This window comes from Pleurodeles waltl, chromosome 1_2 (assembly GCF_031143425.1).
Source record: "Pleurodeles waltl isolate 20211129_DDA chromosome 1_2, aPleWal1.hap1.20221129, whole genome shotgun sequence".
In the NCBI taxonomy this organism is placed as follows: Eukaryota; Metazoa; Chordata; class Amphibia; order Caudata; family Salamandridae; genus Pleurodeles; species Pleurodeles waltl.
Window position 1 is genome coordinate 177,157,671 of NC_090437.1, and position 26,637 is coordinate 177,184,307.

At 46.9% G+C, this 26,637-nt stretch overlaps 1 protein-coding gene across 1 annotated transcript in view; it reads left to right on the plus strand.

Annotated features, from left to right (window-relative positions):
• Nucleotides 1-26,637, plus strand: part of SPMAP2L (sperm microtubule associated protein 2 like) — a 500,125-nt gene that overhangs the window by 142,346 nt on the left and 331,142 nt on the right. Inside the window, exon 5 of the mRNA XM_069233742.1 lies at nucleotides 25,434-25,464. Coding sequence (XP_069089843.1) covers nucleotides 25,434-25,464 — 31 coding nt within the window. The remainder of the gene's footprint in view (nucleotides 1-25,433; nucleotides 25,465-26,637) is intronic.

The following is a 26,637-nucleotide window of genomic DNA, read 5'->3' on the forward strand; positions in this document are numbered from 1 at the left end:
TGACTTCTATGCCCTTGGACATATCCCTAACATCATAGGTGCCACTGATGGGACCCATGTAGCTCTGGTCCCCCCCCACAGGAGTGAACAGGTGTACAGGAACCGGAAGAGTTATCATTCCATGAATGCACAGATGGTATGTTTGGCAGACCAGTAAATCTCCCAAGTAAATGCTATGTTCCCTGGCTCAGTGCATGACGCCTACATCCTGCGGAATAGCAGCATCCCTTATATGATGGGTCAACTCCAGAGGCACCGGGTGTGGCTATTAGGGGACTCTGTTTACTCCAACCTGTCATGGCTACTGACCCCAGTGAGGAATCCCAGGACCAGGGCAGAGGAACGCTACAATGAGGCCCATGGGCGGACTAGGAGGGTGATCGAACGCACCTTCGGCCTCCTGAAGGCCAGGTTCAGGTGCCTCCATATGACAGGGGGTTCCCTATTCTACTCACCAAGGAAGGTGTGCCAGATCATCGTGGCCTGCTGTATGCTTCACAATTTGGCTTTGCGACGCCAGGTGCCTTTTCTGCAGGAGGATGGTCCAGTTGACGGTGTTGTGGCAGCTGTGGAGCCTGTGGACAGTGATGAGGAGGAAGAAGAGGAAGAAGACATTGACAACAGGGACTCAGTTATCCAGCAATATTTCCAGTGACACACAGGTGAGAAAACATTCCTGCCTACTACAAGTACTTTCACACTTCTACCTCTATCCTGTCTGTCGATTTCAACCAGTATATGGTAACTGAGTTGTACATTTCCATTACGGTTTCACAGGTGTGGTTTCCAATGTGTGTCATCTGCTTAGATTCCTCATGGACTTGAGATGTGTGACATAGGTATGTTCACATTACAATTGAGAACGCATTTTGTCACTGTCATTGCTAATATACATTTTCTAAATCACAGACTGACTCCAGGTTGTATTGTGCTTCAAGGGTGTTTATTGCAGAGCTAAATATTGGAGGGGGATTGTAAAATGGTGAGGGGTGATGGTGGAGGACTGTCCATGGCAGAGTCCAGTCTATGAGTCTCACAGGTGCATTGCCCATATGGGCATAGGAAGTGGAGCTGGGGCAGTTCCAATATGGACAGGGTTACAAAGTGGGACAGTAGGATGACAATCAGGGTGGTCTTATTTCTTGGCGGGGGTCTTGCCATTGTGCTCTGTCTTGTTCCTGGTTCTTGATTGCGGGGTGGTTCTCTGTCTGCAGGGGGTGGGGTGCTGGTGTGGTGGTCCTGTGGCGGTGCCTCCTGTCCACTAGCTCCGGCGGAGGTGGTGGGCAGTTCATCGTCCTGGCTAGTGTCAGGGGCCCCTTGGAGTGCCACAGTGTCCCTCCTGGTGTTGAGTATCTCCTTCAGCACCCCTACGATGGTGCCCAGGGCGGTGCTGATGGTTCTGAGTTCCTCCCTGAAGCCCATATACTGTTCCTCCTGCATGCGTTGGGTCTCCTGAAACTTGGCCAGGACCGTCGCCATCGTCTCCTGGGAGTGGTGGTATGCTCCCATGATGGAGGAGAGGGCCTTGTGGAGAGTGGGTTCCCTAGGCCTGTCCGCCCCCTGTTGCACGGCAGCCCTCCCAGTTCCCCGGTGTTCCTATGCCTCCGTCCCCTGGACCATGTGCCCACTACCACTGCCCCCAGGTCTCTGTTGTTGTTGGGGTGGTGGGTTATCCTGGGTTCCCTATAGTGGTGGACACAGATTGACGTGTCCTGGGGACGGAGGTATGGGCCCGCTGGGTGGGTGCTGTGCTGGTGTTACCAGAGGGTGGAAGGTCTGTGGTGGGCTGTGCCTGTGTGAGGGGAACCGACTGTCCCGAGGCCCACGATGGTCCGGGCTGGTCATCTAGGTCCAGTTGGACAGAGCTGCTGTCATCACTGTGGGCCTCTTCTGTGGGTGGGGTGGAGATGTCTGGACCCTCCTGTCTGGTGACGTTGGGTAGTGGTCCTACAGGGGTGGAAAGGCATGATTATTGCATCTGTGTGTTTCACGGTGTGCAATAGGTGGGTGACCGTGTACCCCAGTGCTGGCATTCCTGTGTGTGGGCTTGTGTGATGATGGTTGAGGGGGGTGTTATGGGTATGTGCAGTGGGCATGCTTTAGTGATGGGTGTCCATGCTTTGTTTTTGCATGCAGGGCTTGGTGTTGGGATAGGTGGTTTGTGATATTGATACATTTGTGAGGAGTTGGAGTGATAGGGGTGGGGGCGAGGGTGGGGGTCTGTGATAGCATGCAGGTAGGGTGGGGGATATGATAGTTAAGATTTGACTTACCAGAGTCCATTCCTCCACCGACTCCTGCGAGGCCCTCAGGATGCATTATTGTCAAGACCTGCTCCTCCCATGTTGTTAGTTGTGGGGGAGGAGGTGGGGGTCCGCCGCCAGTCCGCTGTACTTCGATGTTGTGTCTGGAGACCACGGAACGCACCTTCCCCCGTAGGTCGTTCCACCTCTTCCTGATGTCGTCCCGATTTCTTGGGTGCTGTCCCACTGCGTTGACCCTGTCGACTATTCTTCTCCATAGCTCCATCTTCCTAGCAATGGAGGTGTGCTGCACCTGTGAGCCAAATAGCTGTGGCTCTACCCGTACGATTTCCTGCACCATGACTCTGAGCTCCTCCTCCGAGAACCTGGGGTGTCTTTGCCGTGCCATGGGGTGGTGTAGGTGATGTGTGGGGTGGTGTATGTGGTGATAGGTGTGGTGATATGTAGTGGTGTGTGGTGTTTTGTGCGTGGATGTTATGTGGGTGATGGTGTTGTGTGCCTGTGGATGCTTGGTTGTAGATTGTAGTGTCTCTCTCTGGCCTTCTGTCGCAATTGTGGTTGTAGGGGTTTGTGGGTGATGTGGGTGTGTGTTTTATATAGTATTGTGTGTGTGGGAGTGGTGTGTGTATGTGTATCAGGTGTGTGTCTTTCGAATTATCCAATGTGGTGGTGTTTTGGAGATGTGTGTGTATTTTGAGTGCGGTGGTGTGTACCGCCAATGGAATACTGCGGTTGAAAGCCCGCCACGTGGATTCGTGGGTCGTGATAGCATGGGCGTATTTCTATTGGCGTGACGGTGGAGGTTTTGTTTTCGCCAGTGTATCACTGACCTTTGGTGTGGCGGACTTGTGTGGGTGTCTGAATTTTGACGGATTTTGGGATGTGGGTCATAATAGCTGTGGCGGATTTCCGCGGGCGCGAGGGTGTGTTGGCGGTCTTCTGCACGGCGGTAAGCGGCTTTTACCGCCAATGTTGTAATGACCCCCATTGTCTCTCTGGGCACCTTTAGCACCACTTTCAATGGTTCAGGACTAGAGAGACACCACTGTTCCAGATACAGGCTCTAGATGGCTGGAGCCTTTTCTGTCTCTGAGGTTCTGATCAGAATGCCTGTCAACTATCCCTCGAGTCACTTTGGTAGCCCTGGGTTCATGAAGTGGAACAGGGTTCAAGCAGCAGGGCAGGCCTCTGAGGGTTCAAGACAGGCTTCAGGAAGAAGAGTTCAAAGCAGGCCAGAACAGAAGGCAGTCTTCTCAGAGTCCCTCCACAGTCCAGAAAGTGAACTGTAAAGTGGGTCTGAGGATCCTATTTGTATACTTTGTGCCTTCTTTGAAGTAGGAGACATTTCTGGGGAGTTCCCTTTGAAGTGCTTGGAATATCCTGCCTCCCCTGCCCAGGCTCCAGCCTAACTACAGGGACAATGAAGTAGTGTGAAAGTCCCCTGTGTGAGGCCGGGAACAGCCTATTGATTTGTAAGTGGGACAGTATCCAGCTCCGCTCCCCCATCCTGTCACACCTAATCCCTCTATTGTGTGGATGTCTGGGAGGAATGTATTAAGTCCAACTGCCAACTACACCCAGTCATGTGACCCAGGAATAGGTTGCAAGGGCAAAATTGCTGGGTCTGAAAATGCCAACTTTCTAAAAGCATTCCGTCCATCATTTGTTGTTTTTGCATTTGTCGCCCCAAGTGGGAAAGGGTATGCCCAGACGTGGGTCCTGTGCTTGCTATCCTACCAGATTCAAGCTAGCCTGGCTGATGAAGGGTAATATCCTGAAACCGGTCCCAGGATGCTTGTTTCTGGTCCAGGGAAGACTTGGCCTGGCAGTTCGGGCTGTACTGTTCCCATGGGGAGCAAGGTTAAGACTGATTTGCATATGGCTGGGTCCAAACTGGAATGGCATGGCAAGCAAAAAAAAAACTGATATATTAAACCCAGAACTGTGACTCAGTGTAGGGTGAATGTTTGATTTGCCCTGCATTCTGTCCATCATCTGTTGTTTTTGTATTTGTCGCCCCAAGTGGGAAGTGTATGCCCAGACATGAGTCCTGTGCTTGCTATGCCACCAGATTCAAGCTAGCCTGGCTGATGAAGGGTGATATCCTGAAACTAGTCCCAGGATGCTTGTTTCTGGTCCAGAGAAGACCTGGCCTGGTAGTTTGGCCTGGACTGTTCCCATAGGGAGCAGAGTCAAGACTAATTTGCATATGGTTGGGTCCAAAACTGGAATGCCATGGCAAGCAAAAAAAAACTGATGTATTAAACCCAGAATTGTGACTCAAGGTGAATGTTTGATTTGCTCTGCATTCTGTCCATCATATGTTGTTTTTGTATTTGTCGCCCCAAGTGGGAAGAGTATGCCCAGACATGAGTCCTGTGCTTGCTATGCCACCAGATTCAAACTAGCCTGGCTGATGAAGGGTGATATCCCGAATCTAGTCCCAGGATGCTTGTTTCTGGTCTAGAGAAGACCTGGCCTGGTAGTTTGGCCTGGACTGTTCCCATAGGAAGCAGAGTCAAGACTAATTTGCATATGGTTGGGTCCAAAACTGGAATGGCATGGAAAGCAAAAAAAACTGATGGATTAATCCCAGATTTGTGACTGGGGGTGAATGTTTGATTTGCTCCTCATTCTGTCCATCGTCTGTTATTTTTGCATTTGTCACCCCAATTGGGAAGAGTATGCCCAGATGTGGGTCCCGTGTTTGCTATGCCACCAGATTCAAGCTAGCCTGGTTGACGAAGGGTGATATCCTGGAACCGGTCCTAGGATGCTTGTTTCTGGTTCAGGGGAGACTTGGGCTGGCAGTTCGGGCTGGATTGTTCCCATGGGGAGCAGGGTCAAGACTGATTTGCATACGGCTGGGTCCAAACTGGAATGGCATGGCAAGTAAAAAAAAAAAATGATGGATTAAACCCAGATCTGTGACTGGGGATGAATGTTTGATTTGCTCTGCATTCCGTTCATCATCTGTTGTTTTTGCAACTTCCTAAACGTGGTATTTTCAAAACTGTGACTTAAAATTCAAATTTACCATTGAAGAGGATTTTAAACTAAAGTGTCTTAGGCACCAAACATGAATGTTCTGCTTACTCCTGAACAAACGTTCGCGCTTATTAAATGTAATAAGGAATCCCAATGTTATCCTATGTGAGAGGTAGGTCTCACAGTAATGAAAACTAATTTAGGAGTTTTTCACTACCTGGACTTGTAAAACGTAAAAGTACATTTCCAAGCTTTTAATTACAATGCACCCTGGCCTCTGGGCTTCCAGGACCTACCTTAGGGGTGAGTTACATATAGAAAAGGGGTGGTTAAGGCTTGGCAAGCTATTGCCAAGTTGTATTGACAGTTTAAAACTGCATACAGGCTGCAATTGCAGGCTGGGGTCATGTTTTAAGGGGCTACTTAAGTAGGTGGCACAATAAGCGCTGCAGGCCCACTAGTTGCATTTAGTTTTCCGGCCCCCAGGTATGGTGTACCACATTACTACGGACTTAAAAGTAAATTCAATATGCCAATTAGGTGTAAGGCAATTTTACCATGTTTTAGAGAGTTAGCGGAAGCACTTTAGCACTGGTTAGCAGTGGTAATGTGCACACAGTCCTAAAGCCAGCAAAAATTAATTTAGAAAAATAAGAGGGTGAGGCTGAAAAAAGATTGGGGGAAGACCACACTAAGGCTGACAGGTCTAACAAACATCCACACCTTGTAAGCATCCCGCTACATAGAATTTGTAAATATCTCTGTATTACAACTATTTAACATGGGCATTTGGCCAGATATCCATTGGTGGGTAAACTATTGTTAACAGCAGCTTTGTCCTTTCTTGCAGATTTTTTGGAGCAGGTTTTGGCCTTCAGCCACAACCTTCTTTCAATCATAGCGCCATTTAACTTTTAACATGCACAATTACACTTACTTCCAAGGCTTACGCCATTTCCATGCTATAGACCCACATGTCTACACACAGCACCTCTGTGATGTATATGACTATGGTGTCATCAGTGATGCGATTTCAAATGTCACGAGTGATGTCATCAATGATGTCATTTAACATTTCATGAGTGATGTATTATGTGAGCTCATAATCAGTACATGGCGGGGTGGCATGTTAAAGTTAGATCTGTAAACTATAACTAATTAATTTCTGTGTTTTTTGCTTTCTAAACATTATGTTGTATTTTATTTCAACACCTAACTCTACCATCACTTTATCTTATGACTTAATATCTATTATAATTGAATTATGACAGAATAACATGAACTGATGTTGACAGATATTTTAATATAGATTGCTTTTTATATATTTTTTATAGTTCATAATATTTGACTGAGTATTTACATTTGGGCATTGTAATATGAAGTTTTATAAGAGTAAAACAATTTAGAATCCTGACAGTCTTCTAAAAAAAATTAAACTTTCTCCTCTCTCTGTATGAACCGTCACTTTAGTCATTTCTCTTAGGTGGAGTCACTGGATGCTTAAAATAGTTAACTGACTTTCTCAAGACACTGTGAAGAAGACCATAATGGCTGTAATGTTTAGGTTTTGCAACTCTGTTTACAAATAAACAAATGCATTTGAATGCACAACGTTGTTTTTCCTTGAGAAATGTTACTTTGGGATTTATGTTGCGAATGCTCGTGCTCTCTGCAGTGCATTGACCTCCACCAGGCATCGCTGTTAAAAGTTCCTGAGTTTGTTTAGTTAAGCATGACCACCTGACTGCATAACTGCCGAAAAAGCCGTGGAGAGAGAAAGAATGTATGATCATCAGCATCGGAAGAGCAGAGTTTAGGGCAAGGCACTGGGTGAGGGTGATGTGGGAAGCTGACAACAATCAAATTCTGTAATGGGACTGTACAGATGTGTTGAGTCTTTCTGGTGAGGAGGAGAGCATCAACATCTTGTGGCGCTCCAATAATCAGATGGGAACTCAGTAGAGTATTTTCAGAATCAAGATTTGCATCAGCGGGCACAGAGCGCAAACATAGTAGAAGCCCAGTTGCGACTGGGTCCAAAGTTAAGGAATGGTAAGCTTCGGCCATTTTCTGATCTCTCTGGCAAACCCCCAAATTGCAAAGGGTAGCGAAAGCATTTTCAGCTATTCTAGACTACTGCAAAGGTTCAGGGTTAGCTTTTCTGATGTTATCGTGCAAGGGCTATGCCATTTTGGCACAGCCTAGGTTCCACTGTCTAAAGTACTATGCCATACCCAGTAAGATATGCACTTGGGAAACAGTACTGGAATGGATCTACTTACAGATGGCTTCTGTTCGGTCGGAAGCTGTCATGCTTGACAGTAGAAATTTCATAACCAAGGAACTGTATGTAAGGAAGACAAAACTGTAATTTCTCATTTAAAGCCTTTTGCCCCTTAATCCCCTTATTAGCCAATTTGGTGAGAAGGTCGATAGAGTCTGCAGTGATTTACAGTTACAGATTCCAACAATAAATCATAAATGTACTGAACAAATTGGAACCTCGGAGGAAAACCTACATGTTGAGATCTTTCTTTGAAGCTTGGGAAAAGATTGACAGGGACTCCATAAACCATTGGAGGAGCCCTCACCATTAAAGTTGAGATCCTCAGAATGAGAATGTGAACAGGTACATACTCTATTCATTTATGGGGATGGAAAAGATGGCAAAACAAAGGTATACCACTGGACATTCAACTGGATACAGAAAAGGATAACAGCAATGTTGAGGACCAGAGGGAAGCTTGGGATGGACACATTATTAATCACCCTAAAATCTTGGACAAATCTGTACATGTTGGCTTAACCCACTTTGCATATTGGCGAAGTTGGGGTATTACATCGGCTAACAATCAGTACTAAAATCTCCTACTTAATCAAATAAGGGTGACTCCCTTTATCTGCCTCAGCTTTCAGTGGGTACTAGGGTATCCAGGGTAGCGTTTTCTGAAGGTCGACCTTCATTTTCACTGGTTCCATCAATTATATTAATCCTGTATTGTTTGCCCCTATAGACTACGTGGGCGGTAGCTTGGAAAGCAACTCCGTTAAACATAACATTTCTTGTTGGAGCAACAATTTGTATTCTCGCATCGGAGAACAGTAACTTTGTTCTCACTTTGTTGGGGTATGTTTAAGTATACACAGTCTAGGATGTAAAACACAGTGCAATTGAGCTTGCACAAAATGTCTCTACCTAACAAATTTATAGGAAAGGTCAAGCTGTACAAAAAAAGTATGTTTATCATCGGTAGTTCCCAGAGAGATAGAGAAAGGATCAAAATTGTGGTGAAATACTTATTGCTGAGAAATACAGACTGTTTTCATGGAAATGCTCAAGAGAGGTGGTCAGGGAAATTCAAAAATGTTTAGAGCTGAACAACAATCGCCAGTGTCAATGAGGCAGGTGGTATGTTTACAGTTAGTAAAGCAATCTACATAAGGGTCTTTTTGGTCTACTGGAATTATGATATTCAACTATTCATGACACAGTTGGAACCTTTCGGGCTGTCATAAATTTCAGAATAGGAATTCTGGGTGATCTGGTAAAAGTCAGCCTGATTGGGGAGACCTGATACATTAGATATAGAGTTAGGGCAATCTGTTTCCAATGCCCCAGCTGACCACAAACAAAGCAAGAACCTCCCTCATCCAAGGCTTCCCCTCAATCCCTTCAGTTTCCTCACACTGCTCTCCCACCACCCTATCCTCCGTTTGCCTCTCCTCTTTTGGTAACCTCTTTGAAGGTCTCACATCTATACTCCATTTACAGAGCTTTGCATTTTCTGCAATTTTGTAGATATCAGCTTTGATTCAATATTCTCTTCCATCCTTTGTTGTGAAGCCACTCAGAGACTAGCAACAGTTACTAATCCAGCTAACTTCTTTGTCTACTCCCAACGCATATAGTCATTAACTGGCTTCTTACATTCAGTAGTAATTGCTGTAAAAAGCGAGAGTCATCTCGCTCGACCTCAAGTGTCTTTCAAACTCTTCTTACGACTGAGTATTCTGCATGGGCTTCACCCTTATTCTGCTTACAGTTTGAGATCTTAGCCAATCAGTTTTCACCAAACACACATCCACCACTAAATTCTCTGAAGTATACTTTGCAGCCTTCAACTCTTCATCATTGTTAGGAACAATCCTCAGCCTTGAAAACTGTTGGATCTGACCTTTTTGCAGGGTCATCCCCAAACTTTTTGCATTCCTCTTCCCATTTTTCTGACCCCTTTTTGTTGGCTGTATGACTCTGGGAACTCAATCACTGCTGATCAGTGCTAAATTTCATATGCTCACCCTTCTAGACTTGGTGTGATTGGCTTACATCTGATTAGCTTATTTAAGTTACCTGTAAGTCCCTTGTTCCGTGGTATCCTTTATACCCATGGCCTGTAAATTAAATGCTACTAGTGGGCCTGCATTGCAGCTTGTGCCACTCACTGAAGTGGCCTTTCAAACCCGTCTCAGGCCTGCCATTGCAGGGCCTGCATGTGCAGTTTACTGCCACATGGACCTGGCATCTAAATTTACTTGCCAGGACTGAAACTCCCCTTTTACTACATATGTCACTCCCAAGGTAGGACCTAGCTAGCCCTATGGACAGGGTGCTGTGTAGGTAAGAGGTAGGACGTGTGTCTTGTTGTTTGACCTGTCCTAGTGGTGACAAACAGCCCATTTGGTTTCTCACTGCTGTGAGTGCTGCCTGTCTCATAGGAGTGTATTGGAAATGCCCTTTCATATGGCTTAGTGGTAATTTATGATCTATGAGGAGTGGTATGGGCATGTTTGGTATGGTTGGAAAAGTAGTGAGAAAAACTGCTTACTGGTGTAGGTGGATTTTTTATTACCATTGCAGAAATTCCACTTTTAGAAAGAGGGCATTTCTCTGTGCTTAGGACTCTTGTGTTTTTGCAGCTTGACTCCAATCCACCACATTTGGGGTAGAGTGACAGCTCCACTTGGTGCATACTTTCCAGGCAGCCATCACACAGGAAGGGCTGGGTGTGACAGAGGAGACATCTGCATACTGAGTGGTCTTCCTGGGCTGAGAGAGGTCGAGGCAGGGTGTGCTTACATTTGCATAGGCTGTGTCCTGCCTTGACACAAAAGGCTTGTTTAACCCCTACTGATGTTCGGAGTCAGTGTGGGGGAGAAGGGGCATTCCTGGAACTGGTTGGAGCTGGTTAGAACCTTTTCCCCATTTCTAGAAACTGGGCAAACTGAGTATAAGTATAGGGGTTGTTCCCCATGTTGTTGAACAGAAGACAGAACAGAGACACTGCTGGACACTAAATGCTACTGGAGGGACTCACCAGGAATCACCTTAGGACTGCTCTGCTGTTGTGCTATAGGTCACTATAGGGACTGCCAATGCTTTCTTCTGGATCCCTGTGCTGGCCTTCTTGTCTGAGTCCTGCAGTCCTGTGTCCCTACAGCTGTCTCCAAGGGCTGGGTGGTGTACCCCCCTGCATTTCTGTGGTTGTTTTTCAGTTGGTCATGAGTGGAGTGTCCCCTGCCCTTGGGAAGCGCATGGAGAGTGCTTCATTCTTACATCAGTGTGTGTAGAGCGCTTTATTGCTTGCCCAGAGCACTCGATCCTTTAAGCATAGCGCATGAAGAGCGCTTGAATTTGCTTGTTTTGAAGTTTTGCCCCCTCGGGCTCAGGGAAGCGCGCCCATGTCCCCATGTGTGAGGCTGCCCCCTCCCCGTCGGAGGAGAGGTCGTGAGGAGCCCTCCGTGATAGCACAGATGAGCGCGATCGTGCAGTGCCCACAGGGCACTGGCAGGCACTTCCTTTGTGGAAATCACCTTCACAACCCGAGCGGGTGTGGAGGAGGTGCTGTGTGGATTGGGGCTGCTGGCTTGAAGGCAGTGGCCCCGTGGATCTGAGCGGAGCGGTCCAGAAAGCCCTGGAAGGCTCTGGATGCACTCACTTGCTACAAGGTGGCTGGGAGGAGAAAAGCCGTCCAGTGAGCAGCCACGCCGATGCAGGCTGCTGCCTGATGGCTTAGTCTGTGCGGGGACCCAAGAGGTTTCCCGGCTGCTGCAGAAGCTGCATGTGAGCCCGCCCCCTTTCAGGTCTTGCACAGGGGTAAGTCCCTCTCTTTGTTTGAGCAACATCACTCAGGCAGTGTATTCCAGCTGGCAGGACAGGGAGGAAAAGCCTTGACAGAGGTCCCATGCCTGCCCAGCCTCTTCAGATCACCATGAATGACGTAAGGGGAGCGCAGGAGCACCTGCCAAGGATACGGTGACTGTGGTAGGAATTACCATATTTCTTCTGACAGGAGGGTGGCAGCTCCTGAGCTGGACGATGTGTGTTGTGGGCCACCCACAATGAGGGAGCAGCGCAGGTGCACGATACCCTACACATAGGAAGTGATTCGTAATGATTTCTGCCCCTATTTATGCATTATTCTCTGGGGGCCCTGGGTGCCCTGGTGGGAGGACATATGTTATGCTTGCCTTTTTGGGGGACTTATACACTCTCAGGATCCATGATATGCAGAGGGGAATGTTTTCATGCTATGTGCATTTATTTTGGTAATAATGCTGACCTGACTACTACTTGCTTTAGCAGAGTACTTGTAACCTGTGTGATGATCTGACAACTGCTGGTGTAGCAGGGTATTATTGATACATGTTGTTTTTGGTCTAATGATGTCTTGTGCAATACAGTTTATTTTTATATAACTTGTTGTGGAGTTTTTGTGGTGTATTTATTGTGTCACTAGTGTTGTGTGTGTTGTTCAAACGCTTTACATGTTTCCTCTGGGATAAGCCTGCCAGCTTGTGCCAAACTACCAAAGGGGTGAGCAGGGGTTATCGTAGGTGTGTAGCTCTCTTGCCCTGACTAGAGTAGTAGTTACTGCCTGGCTTAGATGCCTACCCTAGCCAACCAGGAACCCCATTTCTAACACCACCTTTTCCACCATTCGATCTATCACTTCACTTGCCACTATCAATCAGTTTAGATGATTCAAATCAGCCGAGGTTGGTCTGTTTACTTCAGACACACCCCAGCTTCTCTCTGACCTAGGTAGAGTTTTTTCCAATGTTGGGACATTGTTTCTTTAAAAAAATCATTCAGTCAGAGGGGGCCCAAAGAAGTGGGTCATAATTTTACCCGTGGCCGCGTAGTAGTGACGCAAAGGAAGCAGGGTGTCTGGAATGGATGGGGAGAGACTCTCATCATCAGCTTCACTAGATAGAATGTAAGTAGGAAAAAGATTCTCCTACCCAATTGTTCTACCATCTGTCTTAAGCTGTCTCCAAAAAGAGCAGAGCCGCATTCTTGGGGATATCTGCGCCCCACAGAGACAGAACATAGTTGTGTTTGTGACTGATCCACAGTAGTGGAGTCAGAATGTTGTCTAGTCATTTGAACCCTTCTACCAGGTGCTTTGCAGCACTCACTTATCTGTTACCGCCTTGAGATCAAGTCACTGGTGGTCCAACAGATGCTGTTGTGTTTCTAGGTCCGTCTGTGGCTGCACCCCAAAACCTCCACTGCTGGCATGGAGACCATATGCAACAGGTATTTTCTTTTTCTTTTTTTCTGTAGTTCAGTGATCTGTGGGGAATAGATAAGGAGTAGGCAGAGCACTTGGAGCACAAGTTCTGTCGCTAAGGTGACCGATTTTGATCCCCCAGCTTCTCATGGATATTTTTTGTATGCACAGACTCAAGATTTGTGCTTTTGTTTAGGGCCCTCCTCGTACCATTGTGGGAAGAGCAGCCACTGCTCTGCATCTGTTTTTAGGATTTCTCAGTTTCCTTTGTGTTAGACCTGGCATCCTTGGTGTGGTCTCCCCTGTCTTTTTTGCCTCTGCTTCCCATGTTTTGACTGTGTGCTGCCACCCACATTAGTAGTCCTGTAAACTTGGCTCAGACCTGCCGCTGCAGTGTTTGAGCTTGCCTCCTGATGTTGAAGTCTCAAGGCCATCAAAGACTTCCTCTGCCAGCACCTGGACTCTCTGGTGAGAGTCCTGCCCTGCCAAGTGGTGTCCCATCCAGTCCCTGGGCCCTTGAAAGGTGAAGCTGGTGGAAAAAGACTGAAATTCATGCAAAGCCCGCCGTGCGGGGACATTTTTAACACACCGTTGCGGCTGAAATCAACGCTCCTCCTGCATCGCAGCTGGAAGATCAACATATCGCGGCTGGAGAAACGATGCGCAACACCCGCTAGCAGCTGCTGATAACAACGCAAACCCCACACAGCGCAGTTTCCTGATATTGTACGACCGGATTTCAACACAACATCGCTGGGCGTGAAAAATCGACTCAAAGCCTGGCGGGACCCAGGGTGCCCGTCTGGAAATCGACGCATCGCTCTCTTGTGAGGGAGAAAAACAACACATTGCCTACCCCACTAGAGAAGGAAATGAGGCACTACCTTACCAGCGAGTAAGGAATCAACGCATCGCTGACGTTTCCGAAACACACTCGCCCGTGCGGCTTTATTTTTTACACAAACCAGGTGCTTTGTGTAACAACAGCATTCTCACTGTTTTCTAAGGATTAAGGGAGTCATTATGTCCCCGGCCGTTGGTATTAATGTGGCAGTAGTACCACCAACAGGCTGGTGGTACATACCTCCACATTATGACATTGGCGGGTTGGCTTCAGTGTACCACACCGAACGCCATGGCGGTAGCAGCCACCGGGTTGGAGATAACAATCTCCAACCTGGCGGCCGCTACTGTCCCACCAGAGGCATTATGACCCTGCTACCGCCATGATTTTCGTGGTGTTGGTAGGCCCTACCAGTGACAGGGAATTCCTTCCCTGTCACTGATAGGAGGTCCACCCCCCAATACTCCCCATACTACCTCCGCTAACCCCCTTCCATCCATTCTCCCCCCTTCCAACCCCCCCATACACGCACACTCGCAGGCACACACCACGCATTCACACACTCACTCACATGGGCATACACGCATTCAAACAAGCATGCATCCATTCATTCATGCACATATCTGTACACACATCCAAACTTACTCGCAGACACTCATTCACATTTGCATTCATACACGCATTCACACATGCACTTAACACTACACACTCATGCACGCACACACTCACACATTCATGCACACCCCCCCACACACACACAACACCCCCCTCCCCTGTCGGAAACCCGACTTACCTGAATCCAGGGGGTCTTCCGGCAGAGGACGGGGCGCTGCTACCGCCAGCAGCAACCGCCAGCAGAACACCACCATGCTGTATTATTTCTCATAATACGGCTGGCAGTGGTCTACTGGCGTGGCGCCGCTGGTGGTAGCAGCGCCACCTTAACGCTGTCCGCCAGCATGACCACAGCCGGATTACCGCCCTTCTTGTGGCGGAAATCCATCTGTGGGCATATTATGGCAGACAAATGTTAACTGCGGCGACGGTCTTTTGGGGGCCGTCGCCGCGGCGGTAGGCGGTTTTTACCGCCAATGACATAATGAGGGCCTGAGACTCTTATTCTTTTTAAAATTCATGCCTTGACTTCTGTATGTTGGATTTTTGTCATTGTGATCTTGCTTGATTTAGATAAATATTACCTATTTTTCTAAACTGGTGTGGTGTCCATTTTGTAGTGTTTCACTGTATTACTGTGTGTGTTGGTACAAATACTTTACACATTGCTTCTGGGGTTAAGCCTTTCTGCTCATGCCAAGCTACCAAGGGGGTGAGCGGGGTTTAACCAGGTGTGTTTCTCCTTTACCGTGACTAGAGTGTGGGTCCCTGTTTGGACAGGGTGCAAACTGACTGCCAAACAGAGACCCCATTTCCAACATTGGTGATCAGCGGATGGGATTGGACTTGTATTTGTACTTGACATACAGTGATTAAGTGTACACTACTGTTTTCAGTGCAGACCATTACGTGACCACATAGTTCTTGTCTTTGTGATTTTTGCTTTTTCTCTTTTTGGACTTTTTTCCTGCCTACATATTTTTGGTGATCTTTTTGTTGATTTTTGAACTTCTCATTGGGAACTCTTTTCTGCCTTGGAACTTTGCATCTGTGAGTGAACCTTGTCATCATGTCTCAATCTGGGGATGCATCAGCTTTGTCTGCAAAGGCTGTTTTTTGAGTTGGAGAAACTGGAAGGATATACAGTGGCTCAACTGAAGCAGTTTTGCAATGATCCTGCCTGTCCCATTAAGAGCTCCACCAGGAAGGAGGAGATGCAAAAGGCACTGATGGCCTGGGTGACAGCCAAGGAGGCTGAGGGGTACACAGAGAAGGAGGATGGGGTGAGGAGGTGCAGTATGTTCACAATGGTGTGGTGGATGTGCATGTTATGCCTGGGGGAGGGCCTCCAGAGCAGGTAGCAGTGTGACCTCCAAGGGTCTAACTCCTGAAGAGTTGAAGGACAGACAGTCAAATAGAATTGGAGAGGCTGAAAATGGAGCTGGAAGGGAGGAGGCTGGCCACTGAAGAGAAAAAGTTACTGCTGGCTTATGAGCTCATTAGCAACACAAAAGGATGATGGACGGAGTGCTGACAATGCAAACACTCACCCCCAGTCACAGATCTGGGTTTAATCTATCGTTCTTTTGCTCACCATGCCACCCCAGTTTGGACCCAGCCATATGCAAATCAGTCTTGACCCTGTTCCTCATGAAAACAGTCCAGCCCGAACTGCCAGGCCAGGACCTCCCTGGACCGGAAACAAGCATCCTGGGACCTGGCCCAGATGTCTGCCAAAAGGAAGAAGGGCAAGGGGCACGGGAAACCTGCTCCAAAAGTTCCCACAGTCCAGGAGGAGGCTGAACCTGAGGGGGAGGCCCTGGAGCCCACAGGGGAACAGGTGGCTGAACTGGGGAGATCCCTGAGCTGGCTCAGTGGCAGCAGGAAGGGGGACCTACCAGGGAGGCATTCTGTGAGGCACAGAAGACATGCCCTACTCTAGAGGGTTTGCGGCAGCAGGCTGCAGACCAGGCGTCCTGCAAGGAGCCTGGATCACATTTGATTTACTGGGAGGACGGCCTCCTGTATAGTGACCCTAAGTTCGCTGAGCCTGGGTTAGCCCGTGTGCTTGTGGTACCACAGTGTTTCAGAGCCTTCCTACTGGGTATGGCTCATGATGTGCCTTTGGTGGGACATTTGGGGCAGGACAAGACTTTTGAGAGGCTTGTCACCCACTTTTGCTGGCCCCAAATGTGCAGGCACTCAGATGCTAACTGCAGGTCTTGCTAAACCTGTCCGGCCAGTGGCAAGAGTGGGGGGAAATGTAAGGATCCCCTCCAACCTTTTCCAGTTGTCAGCACCCACTTTGAGAGAGTGGGTATTGACATTGTGGGGTCTCTGGACCCCCAGACAGCCTTGGGCAACAGGTTTATCCTGGTCTTGGTGGACCATGCCACCAGGTACCGAGAAGCTATTACCTTAAGATCAATCACTGCCCCTGTGGTGGGACGTGCGATGATGGGTGTTTTTACCCACCTGGGGTTCCCCAAGGAAGTGGTATCTGATAGGGGTAAGGAGTGTGATGTGACATATAAGTTCACCACTCCTTACCACCCCCAAAGTAATGGTCTGGTTGAGAGATCCAACCGCACCTTGAAGTGCATGATTATGGACCTGCCAGAGCCCTTGAGCCGGAAGTGGGACGCCCTTTGCCATGCCTTCTGTTCGCCTACAGGGAGGTGCCTCAAAAGGGTCTTGGATTTAGTCCATTTGAGTTACTGTATGGCCACCTGTCAGGAGACCTTTGAGTCTCGTGAAGGAGGGCTTGGAGAGAGCCCCCTTTAAGCCCCCCAGGATGTATTCAGTTACATGCTGGCTTTAAGAAACCAGAGAGCCCGCTTCTGCTGGCTTGCTCAGGAGAAACTGGAGGCAAGCCAGGAAGACATGAAGCGCTGGTATGACCAGAATGCCACTCTGGTTGAGTTCCAGCCAGGGCAAAAGGTTTGGGTGATGGCTCCAGGGGAGCCTAGGATGCTCCAAGATAAGTGGACTGGGCCTTTTGAGGTGGTGGAGTGCAAGAGCAATGTCACCTATCTAGTGAACTTGCAGACTCCCAGGAACCCTTTAAGGATCCTGCATGTGAACTGCTTAAGCCCCACTTTGAACGGTCTGAGGTAACCATGCTCCTGGCAACAGATTATGGGGTGGAGGACGAAAGTGAGCCTCTTCCTGGTCTCCTCAATGACCCCAGAGCAACAGAGGGACTGTTGCCAGGTGTTGGGACAGTTTGACTCATTGTTTTCCTTGACCCCATGGGTCACTCATTTGTGTTCACATGATGTGGAGACTGGGGACAGTCCTCCTGTGAAACATAAAGTTTACAGAGTGACTGACAAGGTCAGGGCTAGCATCATAGATGAGGTATCTAAGATGTTAGCGTTAGGGGTGATTGAGTTTTCCAGTAGCCCTTGGGCCAGCCCTGTGGTCTTGGTCCCAAAGGCTGCTGCTCCTGGTGCCACCCCAGAACTCAGGTTCTGTGTGGACTACCGGGGACTCAATGTGGTCACTAAGACAGACGTGCACCCCAGCCCCTAAGCTGATGAGCTCATTGACCGGTTAGGGGCTGCCAAGTATCTAAGTACTTTTGATTTGACCTCTCGGTATTGGCCGATTGCCCTTACTGAGGGGGCTAAGGAGAGGTCTGCATTCTCCACCCCAGATAGGCACTACCAGTTCAGGGAGATGTCCTTTGGCATGAAGAGTGCCCCTGCCATCTTTCAGAGGTTGGTCAACCAGGTGTTGGCTGGGCTGGATGATTTTTAGTGCTGCCTACCTGGATGACATTGCTGCATTCAGCTCCACTTGGGAGGAGGCCTTACAACACCTCTGTAAAGTGTTGGAGGCCCTGCAGAAAGCAGGCCTCACTATTAAGGCAAGTAGGTCCCAAATAGGGCAGGGTTCTGTGGTGTACTCGGAACACCAGGTGGGGAGTGGCCAGGTGGCACCTCTGCAGGCAAAAAATGATACCATTCTGGCCTGGGAGCCTCCCAAAACCCAGACTGAAGTGAGAGCCTTCTTAGGTCTCACAGGATATTATAGGAGGTTTGTCAAGGGGTATGGCACTATTGTTGCTCCCTTGACTGAGTTAACCTCCAAGAAACAGCCCAGAAATGTGATCTTGACTGAAGCTTGCCAGACACCTTTTGATGCCCCAAATGCCGCCATGTGCACAGCATCCATGCTGAAGGCACCTGACTTCTTTAAGGAATTTGTTGTGCAGACGGATGCTTCAGAGCATGGTGTAGGAGCAGTATTGTCACAGTTAAATGAAGAGGGCCTAGATGAGCCTGTAGCATTCATTAGTAGGAGGTTACTTACCTGGGAACGTAGGTGGAGTGCAATTGAGAGGGAGGCTTTTGTTGTGGTCTGGGTGCTGAAGAAGCTAAGACCCTACTTGTTTGGATCTCACTTCTGGGTTCAGACAGACCACAGGCCCCTCAGATCGTTGATGCAGATGAGGGGTGAGAATCCAAAACTGTTAAGGTGGTCCATCTCCCTACAGGGAATGGACTTTACGGTGTTACACCACCCTGGCACAGAACATGCCAATGCTGATGGTCTGTCCAGATTCTTCCACCTTAGTGATGATAACTCCCAGGAGGTTGGGTAGTTTCCCCCCACTTTCAGCTGGGGGGACACGTGTGAGACCTGGCATCCTTGGCATGGTCTCCCCTGTCTTTTTTGTCTCCGCTTCCCATGTTTTGACTGTGTGCTGGACTCTGTTTTTGTTGTTTTTGGTACTCTGGGCACTTTACCACTGCTGACCAGTGCTAAAGTGCAAGTGTTCCTGTGTACATTGTATGTGTAATTGGCTTATTCCTGATTGGCATATTTGATTTACTAGTAAGTCCTTAGTGAAGTGCACTAGAGGTGCCCAGGGCCTGTAGATCAGATGCTACTAGTGGGCCTGCAGCACTGGTTATGTTACCCACATTAGTAGTCCTGTGAACATGGCTCAGACCTGCCACTGCAGTGTCTATGTGTGCAGTTTTAAGCTGCCAATCGACTTGGCAAGTGTACCCACTTGACGGCCTAAACCTTCTCTTTTTCTATACGGAAGGCACCCCCAAGGTAGGCCCTAAGTAGCCCCATGGGCAGGGTGCAGTCTATGTTAAAGGTGGAACATGTGCTGATGTGTTTTATATGTCCTAACAGTGAAAGACTGCTAAACTCAGCTTTCACTGTTGCAAGGCCTATCTCTCTCATAGCTTAACATGGGGGATGCCTTTAAATATCATTAAAATGCAGATTCCCCTTGGGGGCAATAGAAATGTGGAGTTTGAGGTCTCTGAACTCACAATTTAAAAATACACCTTTAAGTGAAGGTGGTTTTTGGATTGTTAGTTTGAAAATGCCACTTTTAGAAAGTGGGCATTTTCTTGCTTAAACCATTCTGTGACTCTGCCTGTTTGTGGATTCCCTGTCTGGGTCAGACTGACAGTTGGGCTGGTTTGAATTCCCTCAGAGAGTGGGACAAAGGGAGCTGGGGAGTAGCCTGCATATCCTGATGGGCTATCTGTGCTAGAGTGGAGGGAGGAGTGGTCACTTACACCTGAATGGGCTGTGCCTGCCCTCTCACAATGCAGGCTCCAACCCCCTGCTGTAAGTCTGGATCCTGGCCTGGGCCAGGCAGGATCTTGTGAACAACGGAGACTTTCCTTGGAAGTTTCTGGCCTTGGACATACTGCAAACTGACTGCCAACCAGAGACCCCATTTCTAACACATTGTAAATCCCTTAATGGTTCTACATTGACAGTACCATGGTCAGGAAAGGACCCATCCTCATTAATGAGTCCCACCTACTATATTAACCGGGTTAATATACAAGCAAAATTGAAATTAGGTCATATAACCTATCAAGCATGTTAAGGCATACATGTGCAAACCACTTACACACTATTCATGTATATCAATACCCACCTCCTGTAATAACATAGTTATATCCCTTGTATCTATAGAGGGGTCACCGGCCAATTCATGCATTGTCCTTAATGTGCCTATGTCTTCTTGATGTAGTTTTATAATTTTTTGCCCTATATTTTTCATCATTTCTTTCTGTATAACTGCACTAGTAGGTTTCATCTTGCAAAACTGCAACAGCTTGAGCTTCCTGATCAACTGGAGCAACGTATTCTTCTTTAGACATAACTGAATCTACTGTCAGGAGAAAACATTAGTCCTAGACCAAACTCACACATTTCCTCAGTACTTAATATATGGTTCAATAAATTATTTACCATTAAAGGTGTTGGTTCAGCCATTTTTATTCTCATGTAGATTCCTACTTTCCCTCCTTTGTGGAGTTTGATCTCTTCCCTTCCCCCATGGTTCGTTCTCTTGTTTGCTTCTCCACTTTTAATTCTTCCTCTGCATTCTTGTATCACTTGACCTCTTCTCAGGACTCCGAACTTGTATAAATTGTTCAGCGATTTCGAGTTTCTTTACTTGCTTCACTTGTGTTTGATGGGTCTGAGTCAGATACGGAAGTCATTTCTGGACCCAACTCCGTTGTTCCTGCTCTGAGACTATCAAAAGAAAGAAAATTATTTTGCCTCTGTTATTCTTTTGTAATGGTATCACATTTCTTTGAAAAAGTAAGAATTTTCCGGATTCATAATCAAGTCTGTCTCTCACAATATTTTGTTATTTTTTCTTTTTTATTTCTTCATATTTTTCTTAATGCATTGCCGTATCTTTCTTGGACGTTTCGATCATTCTTTGCTGTCAAATTCAGCCAATTCTAACTTTATCGATTCAACTTCTTTCAGAATCTTGGTGTGATCCACCCATGCACTCCTAGTCAAGATCGACATCGTATATTTTTTTCACTTTTTGGAACAAGTAGCTAGCTGAATTCGCTTCTCATTCCTCCAGCAATCAGGGATTTTTTCCATAGGACGGAATCACAGTAAATCTGAGTCCTCTAGGAACGCGACCAGCTTCAAAAATCCTTTCTAGTTCTGTGGCTTCCCACCACTCACTCCGCTCTTGTTTTTAAAGTTTTTTCCAATCGTTTCATCTGGTTCATCAATTTTTGAATCATTGCGTTCTGTCTTGGTTACAGTTACTTTTTTAGGATTCAAATGACCTGTTTCTGCAAAAAAAAGCTGTACTGTCATGTTTTGCCTCTTATAAGTCTCTCTCTGCTGTCGTAAGTACCAGTTCCAATTACCACGCAGTAACATAAATGGTCGCTACCAGGTGAAGGCCCTGCCGAAAGAATATCGGAAGAAATTCAATCCTTGGTGGTTGGAGACAGCCCCTCGTACCGCGACTTCCAACCAGTGCTTAATTTGCAAATAAAAACATGCCGGTGCCCAAAGCCCTCCTCCTAAACACGCGGCTGCTGCAATTAAATGTGGGAACACGGAATACTGAGGCAGCGTAATCCTGAAGGCACCTCGGGCCTCTTTAATCCATTTACAGCCACCCTCTGCCCCCTCAGCTCACTCTAGCAGCTTTCTGCTTTCTCTCTTTTTCCGTTCCTCCGTCTTTCCCATGTGTGTTTTTTGCTCGCCGCAAAAGCTTGAGGCAGAAGAATAGGCCCCGGCCCTCAAAAATAAGTGCCGGTGCTCAGCACCGGAAACAACAAGCACGAATTAAGCACTGCTTCCAACCCGATCCAGAGTGGGGCTCGACCAACTCATAGACTAGTTCCATCAGAATCACTCTGCACGTTGTAGCATTTCTTTTTCTTTGGCAGTTATGCGGTGAAATGGCGATGCCTGCCACAGCAAACTTGAGAAACCCTTTTGGTGATAGCTGACTGGGTGTGCACAGCAGAGGGAAGGAGTGCCCTCAACATAAATTCCGAAGCGACACCTGTGCGCCAGTGAGTGGTACATAAACCCGAGAAAACTTTTGGCGGCATTTCAAGCAACCCCACAGACTTGGCTGCTCTCTGCTGATGACGGGCTAAACCTAGAAACACATGTCCAGAGATACACAGCACTTGCTGCACCTACTTAGGTGAAAGACTTTTGATTACTTTTTCAGCACAAAAACGAAGTGACTGCATTTACCATGATGCATTGGGGCTAACTTTTTGCTTGAGTGTGAGGCAGTGTGCTCCCTTTTTTCTTTTTGTCCAATGACTGCTCCCTTGAGCTAACGAGCTGACGAGCTCTGGAGAGGCACCTGTGCGCCAGTGAGTGGTACATAAACCCGAGAAAACTTTTGGCGGCATTTCAAGCAACCCCACAGACTTGGCTGCTCTCTGCTGATGACGGGCTAAACCTAAAAACACGTGTCCAGAGATACACAGCACTTGCTGCACCTACTTAGGTGAAAGACTTTTGATTACTTTTTCAGCACAAAAACGAAGTGACTGCATTTACCATGATGCATTGGGGCTAACTTTTTGCTTGAGTGTGAGGCAGTGTGCTCCCTTTTTTCTTTTTGTCCAATGACTGCTCCCTTGAGCTAACGAGCTGACGAGCTCTGGAGAGGCACCTGTGCGCCAGTGAGTGGTACATAAACCCGAGAAAACTTTTGGCGGCATTTCAAGCAACCCCACAGACTTGGCTGCTCTCTGCTGATGACGGGATAAACCTAGAAACACGTGTCCAGAGATACACAGCACTTGCTGCACCTACTTAGGTGAAAGACTTTTGATTACTTTTTCAGCACAAAAACGAAGTGACTGCATTTACCATGATGCATTGGGGCTAACTTTTTGCTTGAGTGTGAGGCAGTGTGCTCCCTTTTTTCTTTTTGTCCAATGACTGCTCCCTTGAGCTAACGAGCTGACGAGCTCTGGAGAGGCACCTGTGCGCCAGTGAGTGGTACATAAACCCGAGAAAACTTTTGGCGGCATTTCAAGCAACCCCACAGACTTGGCTGCTCTCTGCTGATGACGGGCTAAACCTAGAAACACGTGTCCAGAGATACACAGCACTTGCTGCACCTACTTAGGTGAAAGACTTTTGATTACTTTTTCAGCACAAAAACGAAGTGACTGCATTTACCATGATGCATTGGGGCTAACTTTTTGCTTGAGTGTGAGGCAGTGTGCTCCCTTTTTTCTTTTTGTCCAATGACTGCTCCCTTGAGCTAACGAGCTGACGAGCTCTGGAGAGGCACCTGTGCGCCAGTGAGTGGTACATAAACCCGAGAAAACTTTTGGCGGCATTTCAAGCAACCCCACAGACTTGGCTGCTCTCTGCTGATGACGGGCTAAACCTAGAAACACGTGTCCAGAGATACACAGCACTTGCTGCACCTACTTAGGTGAAAGACTTTTGATTACTTTTTCAGCACAAAAACGAAGTGACTGCATTTACCATGATGCATTGGGGCTAACTTTTTGCTTGAGTGTGAGGCAGTGTGCTCCCTTTTTTCTTTTTGTCCAATGACTGCTCCCTTGAGCTAACGAGCTGACGAGCTCTGGAGAGGCACCTGTGCGCCAGTGAGTGGTACATAAACCCGAGAAAACTTTTGGCGGCATTTCAAGCAACCCCACAGACTTGGCTGCTCTCTGCTGATGACGGGCTAAACCTAGAAACACGTGTCCAGAGATACACAGCACTTGCTGCACCTACTTAGGTGAAAGACTTTTGATTACTTTTTCAGCACAAAAACGAAGTGACTGCATTTACCATGATGCATTGGGGCTAACTTTTTGCTTGAGTGTGAGGCAGTGTGCTCCCTTTTTTCTTTTTGTCCAATGACTGCTCCCTTGAGCTAACGAGCTGACGAGCTCTGGAGAGGCACCTGTGCGCCAGTGAGTGGTACATAAACCCGAGAAAACTTTTGGCGGCATTTCAAGCAACCCCACAGACTTGGCTGCTCTCTGCTGATGACGGGCTAAACCTAGAAACACGTGTCCAGAGATACACAGCACTTGCTGCACCTACTTAGGTGAAAGACTTTTGATTACTTTTTCAGCACAAAAACGAAGTGACTGCATTTACCATGATGCATTGGGGCTAACTTTTTGCTTGAGTGTGAGGCAGTGTGCTCCCTTTTTTCTTTTTGTCCAATGACTGCTCCCTTGAGCTAACGAGCTGACGAGCTCTGGAGAGGCACCTGTGCGCCAGTGAGTGGTACATAAACCCGAGAAAACTTTTGGCGGCATTTCAAGCAACCCCACAGACTTGGCTGCTCTCTGCTGATGACGGGCTAAACCTAGAAACACGTGTCCAGAGATACACAGCACTTGCTGCACCTACTTAGGTGAAAGACTTTTGATTACTTTTTCAGCACAAAAATGAAGTGACTGCATTTACCATGATGCATTGGGGCTAACTTTTTGCTTGAGTGTGAGGCAGTGTGCTCCCTTTTTTCTTTTTGTCCAATGACTGCTCCCTTGAGCTAACGAGCTGACGAGCTCTGGAGAGGCACCTGTGCGCCAGTGAGTGGTACATAAACCAGAGAAAACTTTTGGCGGCATTTCAAGCAACCCCACAGACTTGGCTGCTCTCTGCTGATGACGGGATAAACCTAGAAACACGTGTCCAGAGATACACAGCACTTGCTGCACCTACTTAGGTGAAAGACTTTTGATTACTTTTTCAGCACAAAAACGAAGTGACTGCATTTACCATGATGCATTGGGGCTAACTTTTTGCTTGAGTGTGAGGCAGTGTGCTCCCTTTTTTCTTTTTGTCCAACGACATTCCTCATAGAGAAACAACACCATGAACTCGAATGCACTTCATTTGTTTATCAAGGCAGCAGCAACACCAAGGCGAGTCGACCATTACTGCCATGTCCATGCTGCCTTGAACATTCCTCAAACTACAGTAAGTGCCAAGTGTGTTATACGAAGGACTAAAGTGACATTGCGTACAGGGATCAACGTTCTCATGGTTACCCTTTTATCCAACCATCTTTGGACCTTTTCCTTTTCCTACCTGCTTTCCTCCCCTAACCCCTCCTCACTCCTTTCCTGCACCCTCCCCTAATTCAACTTTTAACTTTGACTGTATGGAATATTTGTTAAGTGATACAGCAAAATGTATGAATCACCGATTCACAGCAGTGAAATTACTTCAAGCTTTAGATTTATTGTGAACCACAGCATTTGTCACAGAGTACACTCCAACAGGCCAAGAATTGTTCAACATGTAGTGTAAAAAAACTGCTGCGATGTTTTCTGTTCCTTGGATGGTTCCATAAAGTTAAAAGATGGCTGAGCTGAAACATGTTTGTCCTATGAATTCGCCGACTTTTATTAAGAAAACTTACTTAAGTATGTTTCTTTACAGACAGATACAGCCCAGACGAACCAAGCAGCAGGTAACAAAGAAGCAAATAATTGAAATAAACATTGTTATTTGATTAAAGTAAAGAGGAAAGGCTAAAAGTAATGCTGTGTCATATGCAGTCACGTTGGTGCTTTGTCCTGTCGTACTGGGTGGTCTAGTCTGAAAAAAACTGAAAATTGTACATGACACTTTATCCAGTGGTTACTCTTTAGCTGAGAGGTCACCCACTGAGGAGGAGAAAACACTATTTCAGTCGATTGTGATGCCATCAGTCTTGTCATCTATAATACAATTTGTGATATCCTGTCTGAGGTCATGCACAGTAAATGGCGGGGTTGAGAGTGATATATCTTGGGTGACTTTTATTGTACAACATGTTGTGCTATACGCACTCAAATTTCATATGGCACAGTGAATTTTGGAACTATGTCACGGTTTCCTATGATCTTTAGCATTTTAATGACAGACCCTAAACTTTTCTTCTCCTCTTTGACATTGTCAGGTCTACTAGGAGTCCGCAAAACAGAGAACTAAATTATGCAGCAAGATTATCTATATAATGCTGCAAAAAGAGCAACATATTTGGCAGATTCTCTGGCAGTATTTATTTTATTCATTTGAAATAGAAAAAACATTTTTGTGAAATCTGTAAATTATGTTGCATATTATGTCGCAAACAAAGTAAATCCATAATTATGTAGTAAACCCTGCAGCCACAGAACCGAATAAATCCACTAGCCCTCAAAACTGACCTTTGTTTTATAAACAATTTAGTCATGAAAGGTAAACAAAACCTAAACATTCGAATTCCAGTGAGTGTCCATTTATAGGTCTAGTTTGAAGAACCTAGATTTTTCAAGCTAACTCTGGCAAATGAAACATGTAATATGAAAATTACATAAAGGGTAACGTGTCATGTGGTCTTGCTTTGCCATTTATTTCCATGTATTGACAAACCACTGGGCTTTCTGTAATATCAGACCGTATTACATGTTGACCTAAGAGAATACTTAAAGAGTAACTGTGTGTGTGATAGGGTGCTATTTTTCCATTGAGGAGTTAAAACAACATCATAAATCATGTGGTTGAAGCCTGAGTGATTTATAAATGTCTCCTGACCCACATGCCTGGCAGGATAAGACTATATTATACATGTGCCTCAATGTGTATGTTTTTTTATATTACATGACACATTAATTTATTT